Below are 14,433 nucleotides of genomic sequence, written 5' to 3'. Positions count from 1 at the left end.
GTCACTTCAGAAAGATCAAGATAGTTAGATGGAACTATTATATTTTAGTCTGCAACATCAAAAGAAAGTACCTAGATCTTACATGCAATAACATATCCAGAAACCTGAAGAATTTTAGTTAAACATGGAAAAATTGCCTGCAGAGAATGTATATTATCAAGCTAAATGTGCCAGTCCTTTTCAAACAGAATCCTAGGCCCACTTCCTGCTATAATGTGTCACCAAGAAAGAATATGGCACTTTCTCTCTCTTGGAGATTCTTAAAAGTCTGCCATCCAAATTTTATGTCTGCTTCTGCTCTTCTGATTTATCACCCAACAGCTCACTTTTGTCTTTTACCTTACCTTTTTCTAACAGCCTTGGGTTTTGCCTGATTTAAGGAACAAAAGAAGATGGGATTGGTTTCTTCTTGAATATTTTCTTTTTTTTTTTTTTTCTTTTGGTACCAGGGACCTAACCCCAGGGGGCTTATCCACTGAGCCACATCCCCAGCACTCTTTTGCATTTTATTTTGAGACAGGGTCTCACTAAGTTTCTGAGGCCCTCACTACATGCTGAGGCTGGCCTCGAATTTGTGATCTCTGCCTCAGTCTCCGAGTTGCTGGGATTACAGGTGTGCAACCACCACACCTGGCTCTTCTTCTTTAATATTTTAAAGGCCTGACCTGCTCCGTCTAAAATTAACCCCCTGTTTTTCTTCTTTGTGTGCTTACAGCTCTTCCTTGTATTTCTCTTCAAGCCCTTATAATCTGGCTTGTTAATTATGTATTTCTTTATATCTCCTTTAGTCAGAAGATCCTTATAAAAGGAACTATTTTATTAAACTTTGTTTCCCCTCCTCTCTTCCGAACTGTGTAATTTGATTATGAGTTTCACACATGTGTACCTCTTTGAGCATAAGTAGTGGTTGCCGCCACTCTGCCCCTGCCCCTCGAGCCTAATGTGTGATTCTACCCAGGCTACTTTTTTTTCCTAATCTCTCCCCACCATAAATAAAAGTTTGTCCTCCTAAGGGATTCTGTTTAAGGTTTCCTGAAGGCCTTCTCTACTCAGACAATTCCTACTGCTATTTTTGTTTCAATGTCCCTGACTACTGGTCTTCCATCCTTTCCCTCCTTTGTTGTCATCAAAGGTTGGGGGTTTTTTTGTTTTGTTTTGTTCCATTTTATTTTCATTTTTATTTTTTTCCACCCGCCATCTCCTCACTCTCATAGAAAACAAAGAGTGTGCTGCAGGCCATGGAAGGAAAGGTTTCAAAGTCCAGCTTTAAAGCAGGCCGCTGAGCTTGTTAGGTGCATGGTCATCATCCCCTGTTGGCCGGGTGCTCTCTGCCCGCATGACTGTTACTCAGTGTTAGAAGGAGATGTCTCTGGCCCTGCTTCCCAGAGTTGGAAGGTTGAAAGGCCATGGGAGCTTGTATGTGCTGCCTCAGAGATGCCAGAGGTAGCAGGGGACCCAAGCTGTTCCCCCTTTATGTTTTCATTACTAATAAATTATAAGCATCCTTCATTTGGATAATTATGATTGCTACTAAAGTATTACCTCAAAAGGTTCATATTCTTGGGTAAAATGAGTGCCTTGTCTCTCCTCCTTAATATTCTTGTTGAATTATGCATTCTGTTTCTTGCTAATAGTAGAAGTGAAATCTCTTGTGCTTCTCTCTAGCTTTATTAGGAGACAGAACTAATTTTAAAGAAATGTCAAACCATGAATGCATTTATTTCCCTGAACTGTTGATGAGTAACTGCACTCTGGGGCAATGAGAGAAGAAAGGAAATGAGAGGAGGGATAAAATTTATCGAATGCCAGGTCCATATCCAGGGAATAGGCAAAGTGCTGAAATCGTCTAATCTCTGGAAACAGTGAGATAGACCTTTTCCCATTTTACAGGTAAGACACCAAGGCCCAAAATTACATAGCTGAGGGATGGAGCCAAGATTCAAAAACCTGGGCCTGATTCCAGAGTTCCTGGTTTTGCTTTAGAAATCATCAGTGTTACATTCCATTTCTAGAAAACAAAATGAACTAGGTCTTGTATTCTTTGAAACAGAAAAAGAAATCATCAGTGTTAGAGAAGACTTGCACAGGTGCCAGGGATCTGTGCTAACCTTCCAGGATTCAGAACTACAGAGCTGTTTTTCTTCTTGCCACTGTCTCCCTTTTCCCTTTCTCTCTCCCTCTTTCCCTTCTCCTCTCCTTCATTTCCCATGTTCTCTCCCCACTTTTCCTTGCCATTGCTCAGCACCCTCCTTTCTTGCACTCCCTTTCTCTGACAGTCTCTTCTTTTCCTGCCTACCTCTCCCCCACTGTTCCCCACGACCCATCACCATTGTGTTGTTTTGTCCTACCCTCTCCCCCTAAAAAAAATAAAAATAAAAATAAAAGCTGCAGAGGTGACACTAAACTTCCTTCACAGGAGAGCTAACAGGGGTTCTTACCACGTGCAGATCCTTCTGGAGGATGTTTGTGACATGAAAAATGTTAGTGTTTCAGAGCTTCCTGTCTTGCTTTCCTTGCAGTCTGGTTTCTTTATTGGGTGAACAAAGTTGAACAACTGAGGGCAAAGCCTCCTTTCACCTGTGGCAGATGTCTCCCAGACCACATTCTCTTACCCAAGGAGCCTGGCACCTTCCTAAGACAAAAATTCACTTAACTACTTTTTTTTTTTTTTAACAAAAGCAAGAGCCTGTTACCAAAATGACTCTTAAACTCTTCTCAAAACTTCATTGCAAAGGAAATGAAACTATTAAAAGCCCATTGCACTGTAATTCAGGAAATTGAATCAACTTGTTTGGAGCCATAAGCAGAGGAAGACTTGAGCTGTACTGAGCCACATATTATGAGACTAAACAGTGCCCTGGTCTGAAATGATTCCGCCATGCAGAGGAGTCATGAGCTGTCTCAGCACAATCATGCATCTCTTCAAACGCTTGCTTTCCTTTGCTACCTAAAATTTCAGTTTTCTACACAGAAAGAACACTTTGTGAGATATTAGCACTTTGGGTGATTTTTTAATCATTTATTTAGATTTTCATTACTCTTCCTGTAGTATTTGTAGAGTGAAATATCTCTTTAATAAATAAAGGATATGTAACATCCAGATTTTGAGGGGACCAGGGATAGCTCAGTGGTAGAGAGCTCATCTGGCTGCATGAGGGTTAGGGTTAGAGCCCTAGCACTACCCCACCCCATCACCACCAAAAATACACACGCCAAAAAATGTGTGTCTTGAGCATGAATAATTTCATATATAGGTGTATTTATTCAAATAAATATTAATTATTAAAGCAGGGCAATGGGTACATGAGGGTTCATTAATGTTGTTGTGCCTACTACTGATATATATTTTTTTCTTAATAAAGGCTACAAAAATAAAAATTTTTATAATTGTGCAGATAAAATTAACTCACATTTTCTCTGTTCTTTCTGTACTGCTCCTCTCTGAGAGTACCTATTTAAAACACTAGTCAAATTGAACACATTTAGGACTGAAAATAAAAAAGGCAGGAAGTAAAGTGCAGTTGAACTTAAAAGCTCCATTATGCTGCTCCTTAGAATAATAAAGTGTCTGACAAAATAGCCACAATCACACTTAAGATTCTAGACTGCTGTTGAAATAGTAAATACTGCTTTGGACCACGCAAGAAAAGCACATCGTTTTTGTTTTTGTTTTCCTAAAGCAAACTAAATCTAACTCCAGAGCCTCATCCCCAGAGTTTTCAGTAAGTGCCATATCACTGTTTATAAATACTCTCTTTTTAAGAAAATCTATCCAAAACTTGTAATTGAGGCAACAAGTTTGCCATGTGCCTTTCTATATTCTGTATTGGAACATTTATAAGATCTCCTAAAAATCTTTGTGCTCCAGACCCTAGACAGTATGATAGCCACAAGTGGCTATTGAGCCCTTGATATGAGGCTGGTACAACTGAAGAACTGAATTGAATTTTTATATATATATATATATATATATATATATATATATATATATATATATATATATGTTGGGCTTGGGTTGTGGCTCAGCCATGGAGCACTCACCTAGCATGTGTGAGGCACTGGGTTCCATCCTCAGCACCACATAAAAATAAATAAAATAAAATAAAGCTTTTAAAAAAAGGTTAAAAAAAGTGTTAAAAATACTGAGAACTAACTACAACAAACAAAATCTCAATTTTTATATTTTACAATTACAACGTTGTAACAATGAAGTTTTTTGTGGGTTTGTTTTTTGGTTTGTTGTTTGTTTTGGTTTTGGTTTAGTTTTATTTTTTTGATACAGTCTGTGTTGCCCAGGCTAGTCTTGAACTTGTAGGCTCAAGTGATCATTCTGCCTCTGTCTCTGAAGTAGCTGGGACTATAGGCACAGGTCATCATGCTCACCCTAACAGTGGTTTGAATGAAATGTTTTATTGAAACTGACTTCCAGGCTAGGGTCGTGGCTCATGGTAGAGCTCTTGCCTAGCATGTTTGAGGCAGTGGGTTCAGTTTTCAGCACCACATATAAATAAATAAATAAATAGATAAATAAATAAATAAAACAAAAAGGTTCATCAACAACTAATAAAAAAGATTCTTAAAATGACTTCACTTATTTTTTTAAAGTTTTTAAAATGTAGTTAGTAGAAAATTAAAGTTATATACATATATCTCATATTTCTATTAGACAGTACTATCCTAGAGTTTATGAGAAGGAAACTTTATCTGACTATTTATTCCTGACTAAGGTCCAGGCTCAAGTTAGATGTTAGCCTATAGACGACTAATAAGTCACAAGTAATTTCTATTCATAACTAAAGGCAACCCCAAGAGTTTTGATTGTATGGCTGTGTAGGTATTAAATAGTTTTGCATCTAACTTGGTAGATATCATTCATGTTTTATTTTTCTTAACAATTTAACTAAATTATCTGATGGTTGTACCAAGAAGAATTTTGTTACAAGTCAAAACTTTGATTATTTTAGTCTTTCCCAATTTTCTAGCTTATACTAGAAAGAATGATTAGTCCTACCCCAGGCATGGTGGCTCACACCTGTAATCCTAGCAATTCAGAAGACTGAGGCAGGAGAATCACAAGTTCAAGGCCAGCCTCAGCAATTTAGTGAGGCCCTATCTCAAAATAAAATATAAAAAGTGCTGGAGATGTGGCTCAGTACAAAAAAAAAAAAAAAAAATTAGTCCTATTGATCAAATGATACAATCAATGTAAACTGAAGTGTTGCTCTGTGAACTATTTATGTGTGTATCTGGAATTAAGTTTCATTGAATTGTCTTGCTTTGCTTCCCTAAAATCACAGTTTCGGGAACTGAAAATACTGATACTGAGTAACAACTGTTTTCTTTTTACATTATCTGCTCATATGTTTATGTAAATAAAGGCAAAGGAACTGTAATATGTTTTTAAATTCCATCCCTAAAGAAAACTTTGCAAAGGTCCTCATACCAGTGCTGACCCCCAGAATTGCCTTACTGTGGACAATGTGATCTATTGTTCTCTGTACCACATTGTCTAAGGAAGAGGCTTGCATGTTTTGTTTGTGATCTTTTATGAGATCCTCTTAAAAAAAAAAAAAAAAAAAAAAAAACCTGAAGCCATTTGATAGTAGATGTGTTACTATTTCCAGGTAGGCAAAACTATTTGTAGCTTTCTGGAACACTTGCTTTGCTAACTACCCCTCCCTTTTTTGGTACAATACTGGGGATTGAACCTAGGGACCCTCAACAACTAAGTTATATCCCCAGCTCTTTTTATTTTTACTGTGAAACAAGGTCTCACCAAGTTGCTAAGGCTGGCAAGGCACTTGCAATACTCCTGCCTCAGCCTCCCAAGTTGCTGTGATTACAAGCCTGACCACTGCTCCTGATACTCTGCTAACAGTTTGAGTCAGGGTAACAAATAGGACCATGCTATGCATTGCGTTGTGTATTTTTTGTTGTTTGCTTGCCCATGGTGTCAGCTCACTACTGAGAATCTAAGGAAATAAGACAAAAGTAGAGGATAGCGTAGAAGACCTGAGGTTGAAGCTCCGAATCTTTTAGCTACCAAAATAAATAAAAGAACAAATACTGTAGAGTTGTAGCATTGGCAGAAGAGACGGTGTAGAGTGAGTAAAGCTGAATCCCCTTTCTCTTTACCCTTACCCCTTTGTCTTTTGCTTCTAGAGATTTGGAAAATTGCTATGACCATGAATTATTAGGCATGATGTTTTATTTTACTAGGTTGGAATGAAATATAGAAACCTAATCCTGAAACCCGGGGGATCTCTGGACGGCATGGACATGCTCCAGAATTTCTTGAAACGTGAGCCAAACCAAAAAGCGTTCCTAATGAGTCGAGGCCTGTGTGCTCCATAAACAGGATCTTTGGTAGCAGTCCATGTCTGGAGGACAAGTCGACGTCGCCATGTGTTACTGGCCTGGAAACTGAAGGGAGTTTGCAGATGAAAAATTAGATTTCTATTGACTTCTTTTTTTTTTTATTTTAAAACTTATACTTATGTAAATGGAATTATAAATACTGTGACCTAAAAAGACCTAATTGAAAATAATTGTACTATAAAATTTCATAAAAATGGATTTGATTTCTTTTGATAAAAGTTTCATATGAATGTAATTTGATTTTTTTACTATTATAATCTAGATAATATAATGTAAGAGGGCCAAGAATTTTTAAATTGAATCATATACATGATATAATTTGATCCTTCTTATATCTTAAAATTTTGTACTTGGGATTTCTGAACTGATAAATGAATCATCAAATTCCTCTGGTAAATATTTTCCTGGAGCCCTGAGTCAACTTTGATCCTCTGCCTCCCTATAAGGTGTGACCTTGCCTTTGCCTGCATGCCTCAAGGCCAAGGAAATAGGACACAGTAATTCCTTTATCTTTGTATACCAGGCCTCAAAGTTCCCAGCTTTCTGCCTCTTTATGTTATATTCCCCCATTTGGGTTTGTTTTCCTTTCTAATCTTCAGTTAGAGAGTACCAAAAAAATTTTTCAGTGTGACTACACTGGTCTAATGTATATTACAAGTTGTTTTTGTTTGTTTGGTACTGGGGATTAAACCAGGGGCACTTGATGACTGAGCCACATCCCCAGCCCTTTTTATGTTTTATAGAGACAGAATCTCCCTGAGTTACTTTGGGCCTCACTAAATTGCTGAGGCTGGCTTTGAACTCACCATTCTCCTGTCTCAGCCTCCCCTATTGGCTGGGATTATAGGCATCTGCCGCCAGCCTGGTTTAATGCAAGTTTTTGTATCTTGTATTAATTAGAGTCTAAATTCCATTTCAGCACACAACTATTTTGGTATAGTTGCCAATTAGAACATAAAGTGAGTTCAGACTCTGTGTGTGTGTGTGTGTATATGTGCACGAATGCACACATGTACGCAGACTGGCATTAAACCCAGGGGCACTCTACAACTGAACAAATCTTTTTATTTTTTGCTGTGAGACAGGGACTTCTTAAATCACAGAGGCTGGACTCAAACTTGTAGTCCTCCTGCCTCAGCCTCCTAAGAAACTGAATTTAATGTCAAGTGCTTCCTGCCCAGCTAGGCATCTTTTTTAGGGGCGGGAACTCAGGGGCACTCGACCACTGAGCCACATCCCCAGCCCTATTTTTATTTTATTTAGAGACAGGGTCTCACTGAGTTGCTTAGCACCTTGCTTTTGCCGAGGCTGGCTTTGAACCACAATCCTCCTGCCTCAGCCTCCTGAGCCACTGGGATTAGAGGTGTGTGCCACCGCATCTGGCCTAGCCAGGCATCTTTTTGATTCTCATGTTTCCAATAAGGGGTAGTGATGTTGCCTCTTTTATTGATCACCTTTCTGCAGATGACAAATAGACATGTCACAGTGGCTGTTTAGAGTTCAGTAGGGAAGAGAGCTGGTGCTAATGTGGCCATAAAGAAACTGCAGAAGAGGAGTCAGTTCAGGCAGAGCGTTTGAGGACAGCTGCTCTGCTCTGGTGCTATGAGGTACTTAAATTTGGCCTTGGGGAAGAGGCTCCTCCATAGCCTGTTTCATCTGGTGATTTTTTTTTTTTTTAAGTGAACCTTTAGATTTCTCTTTAACTCAGTTTACTGTGGGCCTAAATTCCAATTCTGCAGCAGAGCAATAAACTCATAGTACTGATTTTTCCTATAGGAATCTACTCACTAAAAAAACCAAGACAGGATTTTTTTTTTTTTTTTCAGTAAACTTGTTTTGTGTTTGTTGTCATTGGAGTGGAGGTGCTGCTGGGAATCAAATGCAAGGCAAGTGCTGTACCTCCAAGGCACAACCCAGACCCCAAATAAACTTTATGCTCTGCATAGAACCTTTCTTTGCTCTTATCCAAGTGGACTTTGTGTTAAGTTAAACAATTATTATGTTACATAATAAAATTTAAGACAGCAGGGTAAACCAAAAGCTGTAGCAGCAACACAGAAGGAAATTTTGAGACTAATATTGCCAAGCAAATACCTTAAAACATCCACATGAAATCCTACCTTCCTTTCCAAGATTAGTTCCCTGGCCCTCACTCTGCATCACTGTCTCTGGTCACCAAAGCTGTTTTTGTGGTATTTTTCTCTCCTAGACTCAGATTCTGTTTTCCACTTTCAGACAAAAACCAAAAACTCTCTTCAGTTTTTTCTCTTGCCCAATGTCTTTTTCACAATGACTTTGGCATTTTAAACCTTCACTTATTTCACATTTAAAAACTAATTGTTGTGGAAAAGATTGCACACAATAAAGTTACATTATTGTCCACGAAAATGAACTCACATTTCTTTCATACTTTAATGTTAAAACTGAAATGCATGACAGAGCAAAAGCACGAAAGTGTTCTTGTTTAGGTCTACCTCTAATATTTTAAGTCTACCAAAGTACAGAGCAAAATCAAATATTCATTAAAAATATTCACTAACATAATGAAAAGATAAGGACTTACTTTTTAAAGCCTTCTTAAATATGTCTATCCATCAACTTGTTCTTTTTCTCCCTTGAGTTCAGGGAGTCAATGAGATGTTCTGAATGGAGAATACCTATAAAAGCTGCAATTGGGCAAACTTACAATTCATATTTATGATCTGAGCCACATATAATAAAGTCTTTCTTGGTTATTGATCCAGAAGATTAGGGCCTGTTTGGGGGATTTTTCCAAGCTAAGAGGCAAGTTCTTAAAACAGCTTATGCTAATGTATAGTAGTCATGATTCCTAAGGTTTGATTCTAAGATGCTACAGAGAAAGAAGAGTCTTAATGTGATGCCATCTGAAATAGGTTTTTCTCCCCTATTGTAAATATTGAGTGTTACCTAAATAGCTAAAAATTATCTTAAAGAGTTACCACCTGAGCTACTTATGCCCAGGTTTTGCTTTTCTAAAGCTAATAGGAAGAAAGATGGATACTCATTGCTCTGTAGACAAGAAATTGCATTATGCAGGAAGCCAAAACTGAGAAAATAGCTCTTTAAGAAAAATTACTGATGTGATCTTTGTATTTGTAAACGCCTTAACTAATAGGGAAATTCTTAATTTTCTACTTTACCATTTTTGCCTTTAACCTTTGTGTATGAATTCAAGGTTTGTGGAGGTGATGGCTCCCCACTGGATCAGTGGGTTTATATAGGAATTTTTTCTTTCTCTGTCGTACACAAGTGTAATTTGCCATGATCCAAGAAAATTGCATTTAAAATTGCATCAAAATGATGTTTTCATTTGGCTTGCAATAACAAACCACCACAAACTAAAACAGATATTTAAAAGCTGGGCTTGGTAGCACATACCTGTAGTGCCTGCTACTCAGGTGGGAAAATCACTTGAGCCCAGGAGTTTGAGACCAGCCTGGGTAACATACTGAGACCCCCATCTCAAAAAGAAGCAAACAGAAAAAAAAGATAAAATTATTTCTCACAGTACTGTAAGTTGGGAAGTCCCACAGACTAGGACTCAACCCTCACAACTTCATCTAAACCCGATCACCTCCCAAAAGTCCTCCTCCTCTAACCACCAATGACGGTTAGGGCTTCAACACATGGATTGTTCCTTGGGGGCGGGGTGTGGGGATAGCAGCCTACAAATATTCATTTCATAACTAATACTAGTCCTGCAAATTGGATTTAAGCATAGTTAACTGAGCCCCAAAGAATGTTAAAAGAAAAATCCTGCCTTATCTGAGTAGATTTGGTGACCAAAGCTGCTTCCTTCCCTAAGCACATTATTACAGTTACATGACTCCCATCTGAAACTGGATAGCCCCTTAAAATTGAATATGACTTCCCTTAGAACAGCTTGGTAAGAATAAAAGCCAAAAAATAATAATAGTAAAAATTAAAAAGCATATATAATTTCATTTTCTTTGAAAAACAGTGTCTAAAATTTTTTTTCAGTCAACTTTAATGAAGAAATTCCCAGTGAAAACAATGGAAGTGATTACTACAAGTGTATGAAGGTAAAGCTATAAATTCTGAACACTAGCCCTAAAAGACCCTTTTTCAACATAGATACAATAATGATATGAATAGAGATTTTAGAGGGGCTGAGGTGTTGCTCAGTGGTGAGCCCTTCTGTGGCATGCCTAAGGACCTGGGTACCGTCCCCAGTACCACCACCACAACAACAAAAATAGAGACTTGATTTTCTAAAAGGTAAAAATGAAGACTTGAAAATTAGGGTAATGAACACCTACCCATCAATTAGTGATTCTTGAGTTATTTGGTTGAATTTGCCTGGTAATTCCCTTTCCTGATAAAATTCAGATACAGCACAGCTGGTACACTCTGTATGCACAAGAAAGGGGAGGAATGATTATGAAACAGGCTTCTTATAATCTCACAAGCTGATACCTTTTCTACCTGCCTATCTCCTAGAGCTCAAAGGCTCACCTAGACAGCCATCCCTGACTCTGGGAATGCTGCACACACCTTCCCTTAGGTCTATTGGTTTTCCTGGTTACCTTCACTGCAAGATGATTATTTGTGTCCTTGGCCCATGTGACTGTGGGGTTGTTTGTGGTTTTAAATTTACATTTTCCTGAGGGACAGAGTTCAGATGAGGCAGGGAGAGCCATGTCAATGGCCTAGAGTTGGAATATCTGTGCTTCTACTCAAGCTGTTACCTTCATCCAGAATGCCTGTGATCCTTTCTCTTTCATACCTTTCCAAATCTGACCCAATTTGTGACAAGAATCACTTTCTGCCTTTTCTGAGAGCATGTGGTTTCTTGTGCCAGATTATGATGTATTTGGGAAGAAATAAACACAAACTTGTGTCCTATTAAAAAAAAAAAAAAAAAGCTCACCTAGAATTTTACCCCCATGATAAAATGTTTATAGCAATTGTGACTTGTGTGTATGTGGGAGAAGGTGGGGGTAACTAGGGATTGAACCCAGGGGTTCTCTCCCTCTGAGCTACATCCCCAGCCCTGTTTTTTTATTTTGAGACAGAGCTCACTAAGTTGCTGAAGTTGTCCTTGAACTTGTGACCTTCTACCTGAGCCCCCTGAGTCACAGGGATTATAGGCATTTGCTGTCTGTATCATTTGTTATCAAAGAAACCATACAGCTAAGAACAATTTAAAGAAACTGGTCACCAAGACATCTCAACTGACATTGTGACTTTTTTGTTGCTGAGATGGAGAATGTGACTAGATTTTAGCTGTTGAATGGAGTTGAATAATTGTTCTCATAAATTCAGGTAAATTTCATGTCCTTTGACTGAAATCACAAGAAATTCTATAAAATGGTATTATCAAAGTTACAGTAACTGCTGGGCACAGTGGCATACACCTGTAATCCCAGAGACTCTGGAGACAAAGGCAGGAAGATCACAGGTCCAAAGCCAGGCTCAGCAAATGTGAGATGCTAAGAAACTCATTGAGACCCTGTCTCTAAATAAAATACAAAATAGAGCTGGGGATGTGGCTCAGTGGTCTAGTGCCCCTGAGTTCAGTCCACAGTACCAAATTACAGTAACTGATCTGGAATGGTCACACATGTTAGTGTTATTAAGATTTAAAATTAGAGCTGTTATATAGCTCAGTGGTAGAGTGTTTGCCTAGCATATATGAGACCCTGGGCTCAATCCCAAGCACCACAAAGGAAAAAAATGATTTAAATTATAGCTGGGTCATGGTGGTACACACCAGTAGTCCCAGCTTCTTAGGACCTGAAGCAGAATGGTATCCTGAGTCCAGATCAGGCTGGGCAACATTCAGAGACCCATCTCAAGAAGGAAACAAAAACAAAATAATTTTTAAATTATTTCAGTCCTGAGACAAACTTACAATGCAAATAGCCAAATGCCAGGTGGAAGGAGATAAAATCTGATTGGATAGTGGCACTTAGAGGGGAACAAGAGGGAACTAGAAGGCCTAGTCCAAGTTTATGTCCAGAGCAATACCGGACCCCTGTGAACTCTAGGGTAGTAAGATCAATCAGAGCTGGAATGTTGTGCTCCATTCTAGATGTCACATTTTAAGCGGATTTGGTGTTTGGAAGAGCAGAAATAAGATGGTGATGACTTTGAAGATAGTTCTCAAGATAAATATGTAGAAGAAGAATTACGGAAGTTCAATTTGGAGGATAAATCCATAATTTTTAAAAAATGTCTCATATACTTGCAAAACATGGGAGAGATTTGACTAATCCTTCATGGCTTCAGAAGTCAGAGTTTTAGAGGTATGGGTCCTCCTACCAACACCTTACCCCCACTGGGGATTGAACCCAGAGGTACTTTACCACTAAGCTACATCCCCAGCTCTTTTTATTCTTTATGTTGAGATAAGGTCTTGATAAGTTGCTAAGGCTGGTCTCAAATTTAGAATCCTCCTGCCTCACCCTTTCAAGTAGCCGGGATTATAGGTATGCCCCACCATACTCAGCTAAGAGCTTAGGAATGTGGTTGGAAAATAAGAGGTATTAGAAGAAGCATTTTCTAATAATTATTGTTAATTAAAATATATTCTGCTGCTCTTAATAAGCATTCATAAATATCCTATAACTGCCAGGAGTGTTACAGAGAGGGTTTCTCCCTTAAGTAAGCTATTTATACAAGATCAGCTTTGAACGTTAATGATGACGATTATCAGAAAAACATCCTTCAGTGAAGTGTTCACAAGCGGGGGCTTAGAAATGGCATTTAGATGGTTGCAGCTCCTCATGCTGCTGGGAGACCACTGACAGTGTGAGCATTCTTACTTCTCATCTGCAGTCAGCTAGGGCTTACCTGAGGCTTTCAGTCTTGCAGAAGAGCTGGGAATTAAGGTGGGAGACTGACAGTTGTATATGAGCATAATAAAGCCAAAAGCTCTTCTAGGATGAATAAAGGTTCCTTTTCTTTCTCTATAGAGTTTCTTTTTCTATAGAGTAGCTCTCTACTCATTCCACTCGCTGCTGTCCTCATCACATACAGAGTCAAATATCCGATTCAGACACCTAGGTTATCATTTCTGCGCTCACCATATTGTGACTTCCTGTGTCACTGTTTGTGTCCACTGTCTTCCACAGTCCTCGACTGTTAGTGAATAGGTAACAAGTGTTTAAGAAACATAACTTCTTTAAAATTACCTTTTGTATAAAGTTGCATTTTTATAATAACTGCAAAATATCATCTTAACTTATAAATGAATGTAAAACTATATAGGAATGAGGATGAAATTCAGTGGTAGAGTTTTGCCTAGCATGAATCAGGCCCTGAGTTTGATCCCTAACACCACAAAAATAAATAAGACTATATAAATAAGTTGTTTTTATACCTTCCAATGGCAGATTTCTGCATGAAAGGGCACTTTTTCTTAGTATCTGAAAGTTTCAGCATCAGGCAGATGAAGGAAACATGATTTTTATAAAAGAAAAATTGAGTAATGAAAAATGTTTCTAAGGATTTGTCCATTTCTTTCTGTGATTATGTATTCTGTTTTTTCCCAGTGCTGGGGATTGAACCCAGAGCCTCACACATGTAAGGCAAGCACTTATCACTGAGATATATATGCCCATCTCCCAAACTCAGGAATTTTTTAATCTAGAATCTCTGCTTCACTTAAGGGTTTAAGGGACAGAGAGGGCAAATGTCCCATGACTACACTGAAATTATATTAATTTGGTGCAAGAATATGTGCATTTTGGGTTGTTTTTTTTTTTTTTTTTTTTTGTAGTTGGACACAATACCTTTACTTTATTTATTTATTTATTTATTTATTTATTTATTTATTTATTTATTTTTATGTGGTGCTGGGAACTGAACCCAGCACCTCACACATGCTAGGCAAGTGCTCTACCACTGAGCCAAAACCCCAGACTGAATATTTGCATTTTTCTGGGCAAAAAGTCCCTATCTTTAATCAGAAAAAATTAAAATCGTCTTAAAGACTTTGCTTTTAAACTTTTGTTTTTTAATCCAGTTCAAAGACTGTAAAGTGGACTGAAGGTATAGCCCAGTTTAGAA

General features: G+C 38.1%; 1 protein-coding gene across 2 annotated transcripts in view; it reads left to right on the top strand.

The window, feature by feature from the left end:
- The window catches only part of Nln (neurolysin), a 108,018-nt gene extending 99,252 nt beyond the window's left edge, over positions 1-8,766 (top strand). The window contains exon 13 of one of the 2 annotated variants that reach the window (XM_027951604.2): positions 6,220-8,766. In XM_027951604.2, coding sequence (XP_027807405.2) covers positions 6,220-6,354 — 135 coding nt within the window. In that variant the 3' untranslated portion in view covers positions 6,355-8,766. The remainder of the gene's footprint in view (positions 1-6,219) is intronic. The other variant, XM_071612556.1, reaches the window with a different exon arrangement.
- The last annotated feature ends 5,667 nt before the right edge of the window (positions 8,767-14,433 follow it).

This window comes from Marmota flaviventris, chromosome 5, assembly GCF_047511675.1.
Source record: "Marmota flaviventris isolate mMarFla1 chromosome 5, mMarFla1.hap1, whole genome shotgun sequence".
Taxonomy (NCBI): Eukaryota; Metazoa; Chordata; class Mammalia; order Rodentia; family Sciuridae; genus Marmota; species Marmota flaviventris.
Note: the sequence above shows the minus strand (reverse complement) of the source record. Positions and strands in the feature narration are given on the sequence as shown.